At 30.7% G+C, this 14,518-nt stretch overlaps 2 protein-coding genes across 2 annotated transcripts; both read right to left on the reverse strand.

Moving 5' to 3' along the window:
• Nucleotides 1-4,948: 4,948 nt before the first annotated feature.
• Nucleotides 4,949-9,561, reverse strand: LOC127241544 (uncharacterized). The gene is made up of 6 exons (XM_051260664.1): nt 9,192-9,561; nt 8,916-9,106; nt 8,446-8,491; nt 7,751-7,833; nt 7,551-7,667; nt 4,949-5,217 (listed from the first exon to the last, which is right to left on the reverse strand). The coding sequence occupies exons 1-6, from the start codon at nt 9,418-9,420 to the stop codon at nt 5,146-5,148; spliced, it is 738 nt and encodes a 245-aa protein (XP_051116621.1). The 5' UTR covers nt 9,421-9,561; the 3' UTR covers nt 4,949-5,145.
• Nucleotides 9,562-10,908: 1,347 nt separating this feature from the next.
• Nucleotides 10,909-13,615, reverse strand: LOC127241155 (putative pentatricopeptide repeat-containing protein At5g37570). The gene has a single exon (XM_051260065.1). The coding sequence runs from the start codon at nt 13,552-13,554 to the stop codon at nt 11,884-11,886; it is 1,671 nt and encodes a 556-aa protein (XP_051116022.1). The 5' UTR covers nt 13,555-13,615; the 3' UTR covers nt 10,909-11,883.
• Nucleotides 13,616-14,518: the final 903 nt, after the last annotated feature.

Here is a 14,518-nt window from a genome sequence, read left to right on the forward strand (position 1 = left end):
TTAACCAATCCGGACTCGGCTTTTCCTAAGGTTGTAATGCATTACGAGCACTGTATGCCATATTTTTCTAATCAAAGCAAATATGTTGAGAATTTGATGAAATAATTTTATTTTTTTTAAACAGTAACCAACGCCTAAATCACCACCATCGGATTTAGGGTTTCCGATGAGATTCATCATTAACGACAATCCGATCCAATCGAGAAAAAGCCTAATTTTTCATATCAGAACACACTCTTTACAAAAATCCCCTTCGATTTGATATCGTACACATCAATACATACATACAAACATATTTATATATATATGTTTGATGATTTCAATTTAATTGTCTGCATTTTTATCTTCAAATTTAGATTTGAATCAGCCCTTCAGCTCATGCCTCTCGTACCAGCAGACGAGTATCGCAATGCACCTCAAAAGAATATAGAATTATGCGTGCTATTTCTTCATCAAATTGTTGCAGTTCTCACCGAACGATCTTCAGCCTGTCGTCGCCGCCGCCCCGATGATTCGCTTTCTTTCTCGCTCTTAGCCATTACTTCAAAATAATTTGGACGTGTTAGTTGGAAAAGTTTTTAAACATGTGTGACATAATAAGATAAACTTTTAAATGACCCAAATGAAAATTTAGTTTGACAAAATCTTAATTGTAGCATCATTGGGAGTATGTTGTATCTTACTGCCAAACATACTAATATTTTTTACCATTGATATTTGCTCCCATTTTCAAGCCAATTTAAAGGAATCTCATTTGAGAAATGTGAAGCACACTATTTGCTATGTGCACAGAACATTCAATCTTCGTATTTTTTATTCTCAAATATTTTTACTTAAACTGATTGAATTTATTGATCTCAATTTAATTAGGTATTAGGATGATCGAAAAAAACATTGTTGAATAATATTTTTATCTTGGCAACAATCTCATTGGTAGTTTCTAAAAATCAAAATACTATTGTCTTATCTATGACAGAAACCGAATACATTACAATAGGATAAATGTGCTCAATTACTATAGATGCATCAAATATTTGAGGATTATGATTTAATTCGTGATCGATTTACCATATACTGTGACAATATAAGTGTTGTCAATACCTCCAAAAGTTTAATTCAATATGAGATAACAAATCAGATTAGTATACATTAACACTTCATTTGTGATTTGGTTGAAGATAACGAATGTGATCAGCAATATGTTGAGATTGTGCATAAACATGCATATATTCTTGCAAAGGCTCGACATTGATCGATTTGAATTATTGAGGTAAAGTTTGGATATGTTCATATTGTTCTAAAGAGAACAAGATTGTAGAAACAACCTTTTGGATATTATGTTTAAGATTTCATAACATTGAATTATGTATGACAAACAAAATGTAGAGGTGTAAAAAATTTAAACCTATTATCCCATGGTCAGGAGTTCACCCTACACCATGAGATCATTCTTTATGGGATGAGAAATTTGCATTTTAATGAGATACATTTTTGTCTAAGTTTTAATTGATGGCTGTTCATTATTATAATATTGTTCCAACATAATAGAAACAACAAATAATATAAGAATTGTAGAAGTTTTTTGTTATGAAGATCATTTTGATTGGAAACTAATGAAATTCATTGAATTTTATTCTCTTTTTAATATATAACATATCCCAAAAAATAAGTGATTAGAAAAAATAAAAAATAGACGAAATGGAGTTCGATGAGAATGTGAAAGTTAAAAATTAATAATGTTAATGGGATTCATTGCTCATGTTCCGAAGTTGATATACAAGTATGCATATCTTTTATTTAGTTTTGGGATATATAGCCAAAAGAGACTACTTTATGCTCTCACCCTCCTATTTGTATTTGTATTGTGTTATTTTTTATTTAAAATTATCTCATTTAAATAATTTATTTTTATTTATAGTTTAAATGATCTTCAATTAATTATCAATTGGCCCACATTCTTGTTTTTATTTATCAAAATATTATTTCATATTTTACTTTTAATTTCAATAGACTTAAGGGTATTTTACATGGTTTCACCGTATACAATTCACTTATTAATATAATATTAATATTTTTAAATTTCTTCTGCATAAAAAAATAAATTGGCATAATTTTTAATAAAGATGAATAATTATTATTTTTTATAATAAAAAAGAAATAATAATATATTTTTTACAAAAAAATAAAAGGAAGAATTTTTTATTTTTTTTAACCATTCAAAAAAAATATACATAAATTTAAATAACTAATTAAGTAATAATTAAGACTATATAGGTAGAACAGAATATATATATATATATATACATATAAAAAGACTAAAAAAATGTAATAAATAAAGAAGTAAACAATAATAGGCAAAAGGTAAATAAGTAGATTAGGAAATCCTAGGATCTAGAAAAAGGTATCATTAATAATTATGTCATTAGTCTATTTATGTCCCATTTGCTTTTACTAATTATCTTTCAACTTTTTTATTTTTAACAATATGTAAGGTTTGTTTGTTTAGTTAAATAATTTGAAGAGATATATTTTTTTATATAAAATTTAGAGAATTGCGTGAATAATATAAAAATAATAAATATATACCATATATTATTAATTTTTAGAAAATATATCTTTTAAGAAAATGTATTTTCTAAAAAAAAAAATACATTCATATTTCTAAATTGAAATCATTTTTTTTACTTTAATACTCTCTCCTTTCCTTAACAATCTATTCATTTTTCCATTTTGATCTGTTCCATAACAAAGTATCTATTTCTTTTTTTAGTAATTGTATTATCTACTTAACATTACAAATATCCTTTCAATTTACAATATATTACACAAACGTCATTATATTTCTATCATACAATACTAATAGGGTTAATTTAGTCTTTTTACCTTTATTTCTACTTTATCCCAGTATAATACTAATATTTTTAAAACTCCATGCAAAAAGCAAATCTATATATAAATATGGGACGGAGGAAATATCAGTTTACAAGTTATAATAGCATCATGCAAAAGAAAGGGATGGTATAATGATAATATCTTAATATTAAAGTTATTTCAAATAAATTGTAAATTACAATTATCCACTAAAATGCTTACTTTTAAAGATGCTATATTTTTAAAGAAAATTATGTACAAGGCTAGAAAGGTAAGTTCATTGTTTTTTTGGTAGGTTTCTAATCTAAGTTTTATTATTTATTAGGATTGTTCACTTAGTGTTAAAAATTTATAAGCAATTTTGGTTGTGTTCTTGTGTGATTTTAGACAAACTTTTACTATTCGAATTCTTCTTTTCCTCCGCAAGTTATGTAATAATTGTTTACACACATCATTTAATATTACATACTTTTTAATTTATACTAGTTAATATTACACTTGTTTATAAAAATATTATAATTATTTACTCATTTAATTTATTAAAAAAATAAAAATCGCCCCATTAATTTATTTTATATATTTTTCAAAATATTTTTATTTTATATTACAATAACTAATATAATATTATGTACAATTCAAATCAACATAAATTAGTGGGCGAATGAAGTAATATCTTATGTGTTTTAGTCGTTGACTTTTTTTTATATATTACTCTCTCAGTCTCAAATACCGTGTCTGCTACACTGTAGACACAGTATTTTAGGAGGGGTGTAATTAGTAGATAATTAAGAATATATTAGTGAAAATAATTATCTTATAATATAAATAATTATAAATTAAGATTAAGATAACTAATTAGTTTAATTAAAATTAAAAAAATAAAATTTAAAAATTTAAAATAAGATATTAAAGTGTGTAATCATTTCCCGAAAAAGGAAAGTGACCTGATATATGGGACAGACAGAAACGGCAACATGGACATGGTATTGGGACAGAGGGAGTAATAATTATTTTATTACGTATATTATTTTTCTTAGCTTGGGAAGAACATAATCCTACTTTTTAAAAATAATAGCATATACTTCGTATTTTTGGAGGATTTTTGGATAATTTGTCTTATAAAAAATTATATTGATAACATATATATTAATACTTTATGTTAAATTATTGCTTTTTGTTAATAGATAAAATATACTCGCTCCGTCCCGCGATGATGAACCCTTTTATTAGGGACACGGTTTTTAGTTTATGTAAATTAGTAAATTATTAATAATAAGTTATGATATTAATTTATTATTTTTTATATGAATAATATATTATTGGTATTTTAAAAAATTTTAAAATTATATCTCGAAAAAATATATACAATATGGATATCATTTTGTAGATAATAAAATTTTATATCATACAAATAAATAAATAAATATTATTTTATTTATCATTACCATTAATTAGTTTTATAAAAAATGAGAAATTTTAAATATAGATAAAAAAAATTATGTTAACTGAGGAGAGAGATAGAAATAAAGAATTTTGAGTAGATCTTACGTGTAAGATATTAAAAACTTAATTAAATTTATTTATATTTGTTAAATATATTTAAGATTAATAAAATTACCAAAGATGAAAAAAGAGTATCTATCTATCAACTTTATACATTTAGTGTTTTTGAATAAATTATTTTTTATGTTAAATAAATAGAATAGTAATAATAATATAAAAAATAATATTTTGCATTGCATTCAATCGCTAATTTTTTGCAAGTATTTAAAATATATATAATATGAATATATGTAATGTTTTTTACTCCCTCAATTCTGCATTAACATATACATCATTTTTTATTTTCATCTATCTCTCGCATGAATATATACATTTCCATTTTTAATAACGATAGACCCCACTTATTTTACAAATATTCATATTTTATCATCACATTATTACTTAAAAAAAAAAAAACAAAGACAAAATTATCTTTATACTATTTTATTTCTTAAACTTCACAGCAAAAAAGTAAATGTATACCTTAATGCCGAACTGAAGTATAATATTTATAGGAATTACAACAACAAAAAAATGAAATAAACAAACTCATTATATTAATGTGTGTACATTATTTTAATTTTTTTAATAATATTTACGAACCATCGTTCCAAGTGAACAACTTTAAGGGAATAACATACTTTCATATCCAACATAAAAACACAACGGAGACATAGCAAAGAACCTACAATAAATACAGTAGAGATTAACTGGTTGGATTCATTAATTCTTCTAGATCTCACCTGTCCCAAGAGGCTGCCTCGACGTGTCCCCGGAAGCCCAAGCTTGGTAATCCTTCACTAACTGAACAATAAACTCAATTAAATTAAATTAAATCGATAACATCATCATAAACATAAACAACTGAAACCAATCTACATTCTGTGCCCAAATGAATTAATAATATCATTCTACAACCTGCATTTGGTTTCTCTGCAAGATAATGAAAAGGACAGGGAGAGATAAATCGAATTCCGGATTGCATCATGATAGAAATAAATGTTCGATTCTACCCATTAAAACTATACTTGTGTTACAACAACAAAGCTATAAAATATAATCAAATTCTCCTCAAGTAACAAACACCAAAAAATTCACAGTATATTGAAACTTCAAGTTCATGGGAATCCCCTACAGAACCCTACTTATTTTCTATACAAAAGATCACTTCCAACAAATATTTTACCAATATATATATTCAAAGTAGATAAATATATACTCCCTCCATCCACTTAGAAGGTTAGACATATAAAATAATAGTATATTAATTATAGTGGGTAGGTAAAAGTAGTGTAATGACACTTTTGCCCTTACTTTTTTATGTAAAAGTAATGATATGATGTAAAGTAAGGGTATTTGTGGAAAAAAAATAGGGTATTTAATGAAATGTTAACTTTCTAATTGGAAAGTCCCAAAATAGAAATATGTAATCATTGTAACTGGAAGAAGGGAGTATTATTTTTTTATAATGCAGAAATCCGTAACCACTATTATTTGAGTGCGGAGCAATAGCCTACAAACCACCCCAGCCAAATAATCCTATATCTTTATTTTATTTAGTTTTATTTAACTTTTTCTATAGCAAATCACACGTGAGTTGCAGAATAAGACATCAAGAGTTTATCATTTAGATGAATGAGAAATGAACCAAACATGAAAACTATGCATCTATTCCTTGCGGCATATTAGTCCTTGATTAAAAATTTTCAATTGAAGTTTTAAAGCATTGCTATTAAAACCAAAATATCATCTAAAAGCATTAAACATTTTAAATGTTGCTATTTTGAACAAATTCATATTGGCAAATTCATCAATATGAATGCTATCAAATAGTCACTCTATAACACCTCCCATTATCAACAATTGGCTTATGTCCTTAAAGTAATGTATCCTCTTACTAGGTTCAAAAACAACACAATTTAAACAGAAAAATAAACACATTGAAAGAATGTGAATAGTATATAATAAAATACAGTATGATAAAGCCAGAAGATAAGGTATAGATGAACCAAGCATATCAACTCAAATTAAACATTTGGGATCAGGTGTTGACTAGTCCTAAACTATTGGATTAGCTTTCAATCTAAAGGCTAATATTTAGTCGAGGGTAAAACTGTAATTTTCCTGTATTTAAAAATAATAATAAATAAAATCTATGGGAAAATATATATAATTACAACAACACATTTGTTAGTACTTAGTTTGTCATATTTATAAATATTCACAACATATGGTTAGCATTCATTTAACGTCAAGTAACCATTTAGTCAACGATATCTATAAATACAGAAACGTGATTAGCATTCATTTAGGGTACTTTGATAAGGTAATTTATAATATTAGTTATCAATATATATATAAATACAAATAGTACATTGTTAAATTTAATCAACAATATATAAATACCGACAGCATATAATTAGAATTAATTTAGCGAAAGTAACTTCTAATATCTAGTTTAGCGATATATAAAATACACAAAATGCATCGTTGATATGTAGTCAACAACATATATATATACAAATAATACAATGTTAGCATTCACATCATAATTCGATAAAGTAATTTATAATAATATGTAGTCAGTCGCGTGCATATAAACACAACACATAGTAATCTATAATAACATGTTGGCACATCGTTAATATTTAACCAAAAATATATAAATATGAAGACAACACATAGTTGGCATTTATTCAACATACTTTGGTAAAGTAACTTATAATAGTTATTCAGCAATACATGGAGTAATACAAACAGCATATCGTTAATATTTAATCAACAATATATATACATACAAACAACATATTGTTAACATTAATTCAACAACCAAAAATATATACCTACAAGTGTTATTACCAAAATAACCTTATTATTTATTGACCTTACATTATGCCACTTGTCTAATTAGACTATGTTAGTTAACTCAATAGTGCTGATGTCCCAATTAAATAAATGTATACAGTATACACAAAATCTCAAGAAACTTTAAAGTCATGTAAATTATTTATTTTAGTTGTCAAATAAAGGTGCATATTAGGTGTGTTGAATTTTATCTAACTAGAAGATTACATTGAAGGATTAGTTAAGCTTGAAATAGGGAGCATCGTAAGTGTCACTATTGTTTGCTTAATTACCTGCGCCATAAATCGAGGGAGCATGGCTTTTAGTATCTGTCCAAGCACTTGGGATCCAGTAGCTTCAATGGCCTGAGCTGGAATTGCACGAAATGCAAAAGGAACTTCAATGCTGACCTGCACATCGTACCAACAGCAAGAGGTTAGAGAAAATTGTTTCATTATGGTCACGACTTCAAAAAAAAGTCAAATATCAATACCTCAATGACTGCATCAGACGTCAATGTTTGAATTGATGAATCACCCCTTCTGCCACCGCAAGTTATCTTATTCTCCATTAAAGCTGCATGCCCAGACCAAATCAGTATCAAAGGATTCCTGAAAAAACATTATTTAGTAAAATTCAGAGCCAAATGACACAAACTAAACCATGTTTCAAAGAGAAGCTAACTAATGCAATTCATAAGTCAGATATGTAGCAACTAACAGGATACTAAACACCATCCAAACATTCAGAATTCTCGTCATATTTTCATCCAACACAAGAGAAGCTCCATTATTTCCAGAGTCATAAATCATTCTTAATGTGGGGAAATGATATAACATTCGCACGTAAAGTGTGTTTACTGGGAGTAATTAAGTTGGATAGTAGTAGTATTATTTTATCCAACCTAATAGTCGGATGAGAGTAGTATTAATAAAAGTTTGGCATAAGAATACCATATTCAAGGATAATTATCCCTTCTACATGGTGGGATTACTTTATTGTAAAGTAACATTTGTGCTAAAATCCACTTTATCCTATATTTATCAAACAAAGTGTTGCAATTATTAGTCCCACAATTACATAGTCTATCAGAATGATCTTAACTATTATACTCCCATCTTAGAAAATAAACACAGCGCGAAGAAATTAACTTCATCAATAAAATATCCTTTAAGAAAAGAGACTAACCATCGAATTTGTCATTCTGCGCAACAACAATTGGGGAGCCCTCAAGCTGCAGTTAATATCACAAAATTTTAGTATCTTTACATATATTTTTAAAGTGTTCCGAAAATTTTTGATTGGTTTGAAAATAGTAAAAAGTGGAATATAAGTTTTTAAAAATGTGCTGGATGTGATTATTTGATCAGATAATGAGTTTTTAATATAATCTTTTAAATGAAAATTAGATTTTGAATGTAATGTTTTTTAGAGAGATAAATTTCGATGAATAGTGCAAAAACAGTTTTGAAAACATAATCAAACAAAACAATTTCGTTCGTTCAGTAAAGTGTGTTTGTGCTGGTGCAAGAAAAGCAACAGTCTAACTTCCACTAGCTTATAACGACGACAGCCAACAGGAATTCAAAAGCATCATCATAGAAAAAACCGGTAAAGAGCAAAAGCACATGGCAGAGTAGCAAAGACAGTGTCCATACCTTACAAGACAAGAGTTTAATACAGCAACCATTAGGCTGCTCCTCCACTCTCACCAACAAAACCGGACAAACCTCGAAAGTGAAAAACTTGAATCTATACACATAGCACTTGAAGGTATCGTCATCGACTCGCTCTATTCTCTCCGCATCCAGCACCGAGTATTGACTCGCCGGCAAGCTCATATACTCAACTAAATAAATGTACCAAGCATTAATACGGAAAACATAGGTGTAAAAAATATATTTCTCGTCTACAAAGACAAAACAATAAATTACTCAGCGGGCGCTGGAGCTGGCGGACGGAGACGGACTCAGTCCTGCGAGCGACAAAACGAGATTTGGGAGAGGAATCTGCGGAAATGCGGAGCGAGGATTTGGCGGAATCGTCTGAGGAAGAAGCTAGGTTGGAGAAGAGGGCGAAGTGCGGAGAATTGGAGATTGTGAAAGTGGTTCTAGGGTTTCTGAGGAGGGGGAAATGGAGGGGATTGGAGGTGAGAGACGACATTATTATCCAGCAGATGAGATGAGAGGAGAGGAGAGGAGAGGAGGGCGGGTGAAAAATGGATGATTGCAGGGTGGGGTGTGGTGTGGTGTGGCGCAGGATGAATCATCCACGAGAGAGATGACCGTACAGGATGTGTTGACAACGCTCACGTTAGCTGGAACATCACTGCACTGGCTAAAAAGCACCCTATTGCCACACTATGAATTTTATTGGCTGCTGGGCCTACCTGTCTGGGTCGGATTATAGTATATAAAATAAAAGATGCTGAAAATATACATATAATTGTAGTTGAATAGCAATGTCAATGGGTCGGGTCGACCCGAATACACATGACTGAATCCGAGATTCAAATATCCGGATTCGACTACATCTAAATCTGATTCGAACAATATCCGACAAGACTTGATAGAATCTGAAAATTATTTTACAATTCTTAAAATTTAATTTAAAATTGGACCCCAATCAGACATGTGTTAAAATTTATATATTTTATTCAAAAATATTATAATTAATTAATTAATTAACTAAAAATATATTTTTAATATAATTTATACTATTTAAAATTAATTTTTATATATATATAATTAATATATTAGTAATATATTGATCGGATCCGAATCCGAATAGGATCTACTTTTGGACTTGAGACCCGACCCAGATTCGACAAGGGAACACAATATCCAACCTGGACCCAACCCCAAATAACGGTCGGGGTTAGGTATCCGGTCTACCGGGATATATTGTCATCCCTAGAGTTGAAATTACTTTGAAATAAATGATAAATATAAATTTTTATTTACATTTAAATTGATAAAAATATATATATATATTAATTTTTAAATAAAATTATATGAAATGAAATTTTTATGAGAAGAAAAAAATATTGTTTTAGAATATATATATATATATATAATTCAAACATTAAAATTTAGAAAAAAATTGGAAGAACAAAAAAAGCACCAATTTTTTTTAAAAAAGTAAATAATAAATAATACTCCTTCCATCCAATTTTATATTCATCTCTTTGTAAATTGCAAAAGAAATGAGTATAAATGGAGTAGTATCTTTTTCGAGGATGAATATATATTCTTATATTTCAAATTTAAATTTACAATATTCAACGAACCGGATTATTTAATAAAATAAAGGTGAAATTCGAGTATAACATTGAATTTGATTTCTTGAGCTTCAAGTAATGAATGTCTAAATACCAAAAAATTAGCTAACTATCGTAAACATGTAATATAATTTTATTTTTTTTAGTTTATATAATAAAAAATCAAATATTGAACATTAAATATCTTACAGTGTGTTTGTGGGTGGGTTTTATTTTTGGATTTGAATTTTTGAATAATAAAAAAATAATAATTGAATTTAAATAGTTGTTTGACGTGATGTTTTAAATGTAAAAGTAATATAAAAAAATAATAATTATTTCATATAATATTTTTAAAAAAATAATAATAATAATAATAACAAAAAAGCCAGTAAAAATATTAAAATAATATGAATAATTATAAATAAATATAGTATTAATTTTTAAAATTACTAATTTAAGAGGATTTTTTCATCAAACCTATATAATCCGCCAAACGAACGGATTTGAAAACCTCAAAAACCAAAACCCGAACCCGAACCCGCCAAACTAACCTATCGTCGTTGCGGCTCCAAACTGAATTGGCGTTCAATCCTAAGGAGCAGTAAGTGAAGGCATGTAATGTATATGTATGCATACCGGCAGCCATGTCAATATGCCGACGACGACTCTTCTTCGCCGCCAACGCCAACAACTTTCTCTCCTCCTCGTATTCGACTGAAGTTTCTGATGTCCGGATACTCAACCTCAACTCAGGACCAAGTAGCAAAGTCGATCGACATTCTTTTTCTGTCTCGCCGGGCAGTCTGTCAAGCTTTCTACAACTTCAAGCCGGGTCGAGAAAAACAAATCAACAATCGTCAACTCGCTCTGCCCAATTCATGTGGTGATCATATCATCCTCCAACGCCAAATGTGCAGACCGGACCGACCACCTGCTCAAAATCCTCGAGCGACAGCCTCCAACCTGCCAGATCATCTCCATCAAGATCTGACTCAGCTGCTGTCCTTTGTCATCGTCATTCTCATTCGTAGGCGAACTACAGAGAGCAAAAGCGACGACTTGTAGTCTTCTTCATAATGTCATATTGATCGGCCATGTCTCCCTCCCTCACTCACTCCCACCAAAAAAACAGACATGAACAGAATCTGCAGCCAGAAACCTCACAAACCGATGCATAATATCGCCTGATTGACAGAACCAAAGATCTTCGAAAACCACCATTTCCAACAGGAATGAAAGATAAATCAAACATACCCCTGAAGTTGTATCTCGTCCGCTCGTCAATTGTAGCTTGGCATTGGCAATGCCAAAAATAAAAGAATGCACCGCCAGAGGAATCAGTCGGTGTGTGGGTATCTATCTGATCAGGTTGAGGTGGTCGGTTCAACATAACTATATCCCGGTACCTTCCTGACTCCTCGTTCGCTCATTTTATCCCTCACTCGCGATACGCTCAGCCATCTATCGGCTTCCGCATAAAGGCTGGACAAAAGCACGTAACTTCCTGCATTGCGAGGTTCAAGTTCGAATAATTTAGCAGCTACGACCTCGCCTAAGTCGATGTCACCGTGCATCCGGCACGCATTGAGAAGAGCGCCCCAAGCACCGGCATGCGACTCCACAGGGGTTGACTGTATCAGCTCGTAAGCCGGCTTTAGCCTTCCAGATTTCCCGAGAAGGTTAACCATGCAAGCATAGTGATCGGGTGACGGACTCATCAAGTATTTGTTCGTCATTAAGCTGAATAGACGGCATCCGTCGTCTACAAGGCCAGTATAGCAGCAAGCAGTCAGACCGACGGTGAAGGCCACGTTATCAGGCTGTATGCCTTCATCTATCATTCTGTCGAACAGATTTACTGCTTGAGGGCCACGTCCGTGAAGATATAATCCTTGTATCATCGAACAATATGAAATCAAATCGCGTCTAGGCATCTGCTCAAACAACAAAGTCGCCCTTTCAATATCCCCACACTTTATGTTCATATCGACAAGAGCTGCAGCGACGTGCGCACGCCGCATGTCAAAGGACCCCTTGCGCATATACGACACAATCCATTTCGCTAGCTCCGACGACCCCAATTGAGAACACGCGCACATCAAGCTCACCATTACAAATTCGTCGGGCTTTATGTTCATAGCCGTCATTTCCTTAAACACTGCCACTGCCTCGCCGGCCCTCCCATTCTGCACGTAGCCGGACATCAGCGCAGACCATGAAATCAAATCCTTCGAAGGCAACTCATCGAATAAGGACCGGGCTGCCGCCATATCCCCAGCCTTAGCATAGCCGTCGATCAAAGTGGTATAAGCCACAGCATTTTTTATAGGCATTTCTCCAAACAACTTCCGGGCATTCTTCAAATCACCCAACTTCACTAACCCTTTAATTACAGCGTTCCAAGTCGCCTCATTCCTCAGCGGCATTTCGCCGAACAGTTGCTTCGCCTCGTCAATAAGACCAACGTTCAAACACCCCGCCATCATCGCCGTCCAAGAAACCTCATTCTTCACAGGCATTCCGTCGAACACCTTCCGCGCACACTCAATCTCCGCACACTTGCCGTAAAAATCGATCAAACTAGACCCGACAAACACATCCCCCTCAGTCCCAGACCTCACTGCCAATCCATGAACAGCCATTCCCTCCCTCAGAGCCAAAGCATTACAGCAAGCCTTAATCAAAGACGGAAAAGTGTACTTATCGGGAACCACATTGGACCCCCTTCTCATCCTGCCAAAAAAGGAGAAAAATTCGCCGAGAGAATAGCTATCGCACTGGATTTTCATCAAAATATTCCATAGGTAAATATTGGGGGCGACGACACGATTGAAAACGCCGGCGGGATAGCAGGAATTGGCGGGATCAAGCGTCGTGCAAATGGAGATGAATTGAGCCATCAAGAAATGGTCTTGCTCGCAGCCCTTGCGGATGATGCGGGCGTGAATCTGGTTAAGATCCCTTACAGATTTGCAGGCTTTCAAGAGGGGCAACAGAGCAGATGACGAATGCCCCGAAACCGCAGGGAGGAGCATCGGAGATGCGCATTAGGAATTAGCCTTTCTTCGGAACAGAAGAAAAGCTTATTAGGGTTATGTGTTGTGATACAATTTAGAATTATTTTGAATTTGAGATGAATTTTGGGTTTGTTTTTACGTGTTTCGATTATTTGAATTTTACAATTTCAATATATATATATATATATATATATTAGATATATTTAATAAAATATTAAATTAAAATTATTTCAATACAAAAACTAAATATTTCCGTCAATACAAACTCAATCCAAGCTTGAGAGGGTTTGTTTGATTGTGATTTAAATAAATATTGTTAATTTTAATTTTTTTTAATTTAAATTATTGATTTTGATATATTATGAATATAAAATGATATTTAGATGAAGATTAGAGTGCTTTTCTTTGGGTTTGATTTGGCAAAATTTGGTTAGATGTTTTGTGAAATAAGATATATATATATATTAAAAAGTATGTTTTTATTATTTTTATCCATCTCATTGCATAAAAGTATTTTCTTTATTTTAGTAAAAAAATAATTATATTTTAATATTAAAATTTTTTATTTTTTTATATAAATTAAAAATATATATTACACATACAATTAATTCAAACATAAAGTACAAGCTACAAATATTTAAATTTCTTTACACTTTCATTCGTCAATCAAATATTATTATTTTTTAATTAATTATAAAATTTTAAAAAATAGATTGTTTTTGAAAAAGTAATTTTTTTCCTCAAAAATGCAAAAAATAAAAATTAAAAATTAAAGTTTAGGAAGTCAAATTCTTATAAATCAAATGATGAGATATCACTAGTTTAAGGGTTAAGTCCTAAGTTCGATTTTGGTCAGTAATATTGCGATCATACCTAAATTCTCACTCGATTAGGAAAATAGTTAATGGTTGTAGCTTAGCTATCGAAGTAAAGAAATATTGGTTGTAAAGTCATGTAAATCAATTATAATTAATTTATCCAA

Source organism: Andrographis paniculata, unplaced genomic scaffold, assembly GCF_009805555.1.
Source record: "Andrographis paniculata isolate CXL003 unplaced genomic scaffold, ASM980555v1 Contig82END, whole genome shotgun sequence".
In the NCBI taxonomy this organism is placed as follows: domain Eukaryota; kingdom Viridiplantae; phylum Streptophyta; class Magnoliopsida; order Lamiales; family Acanthaceae; genus Andrographis; species Andrographis paniculata.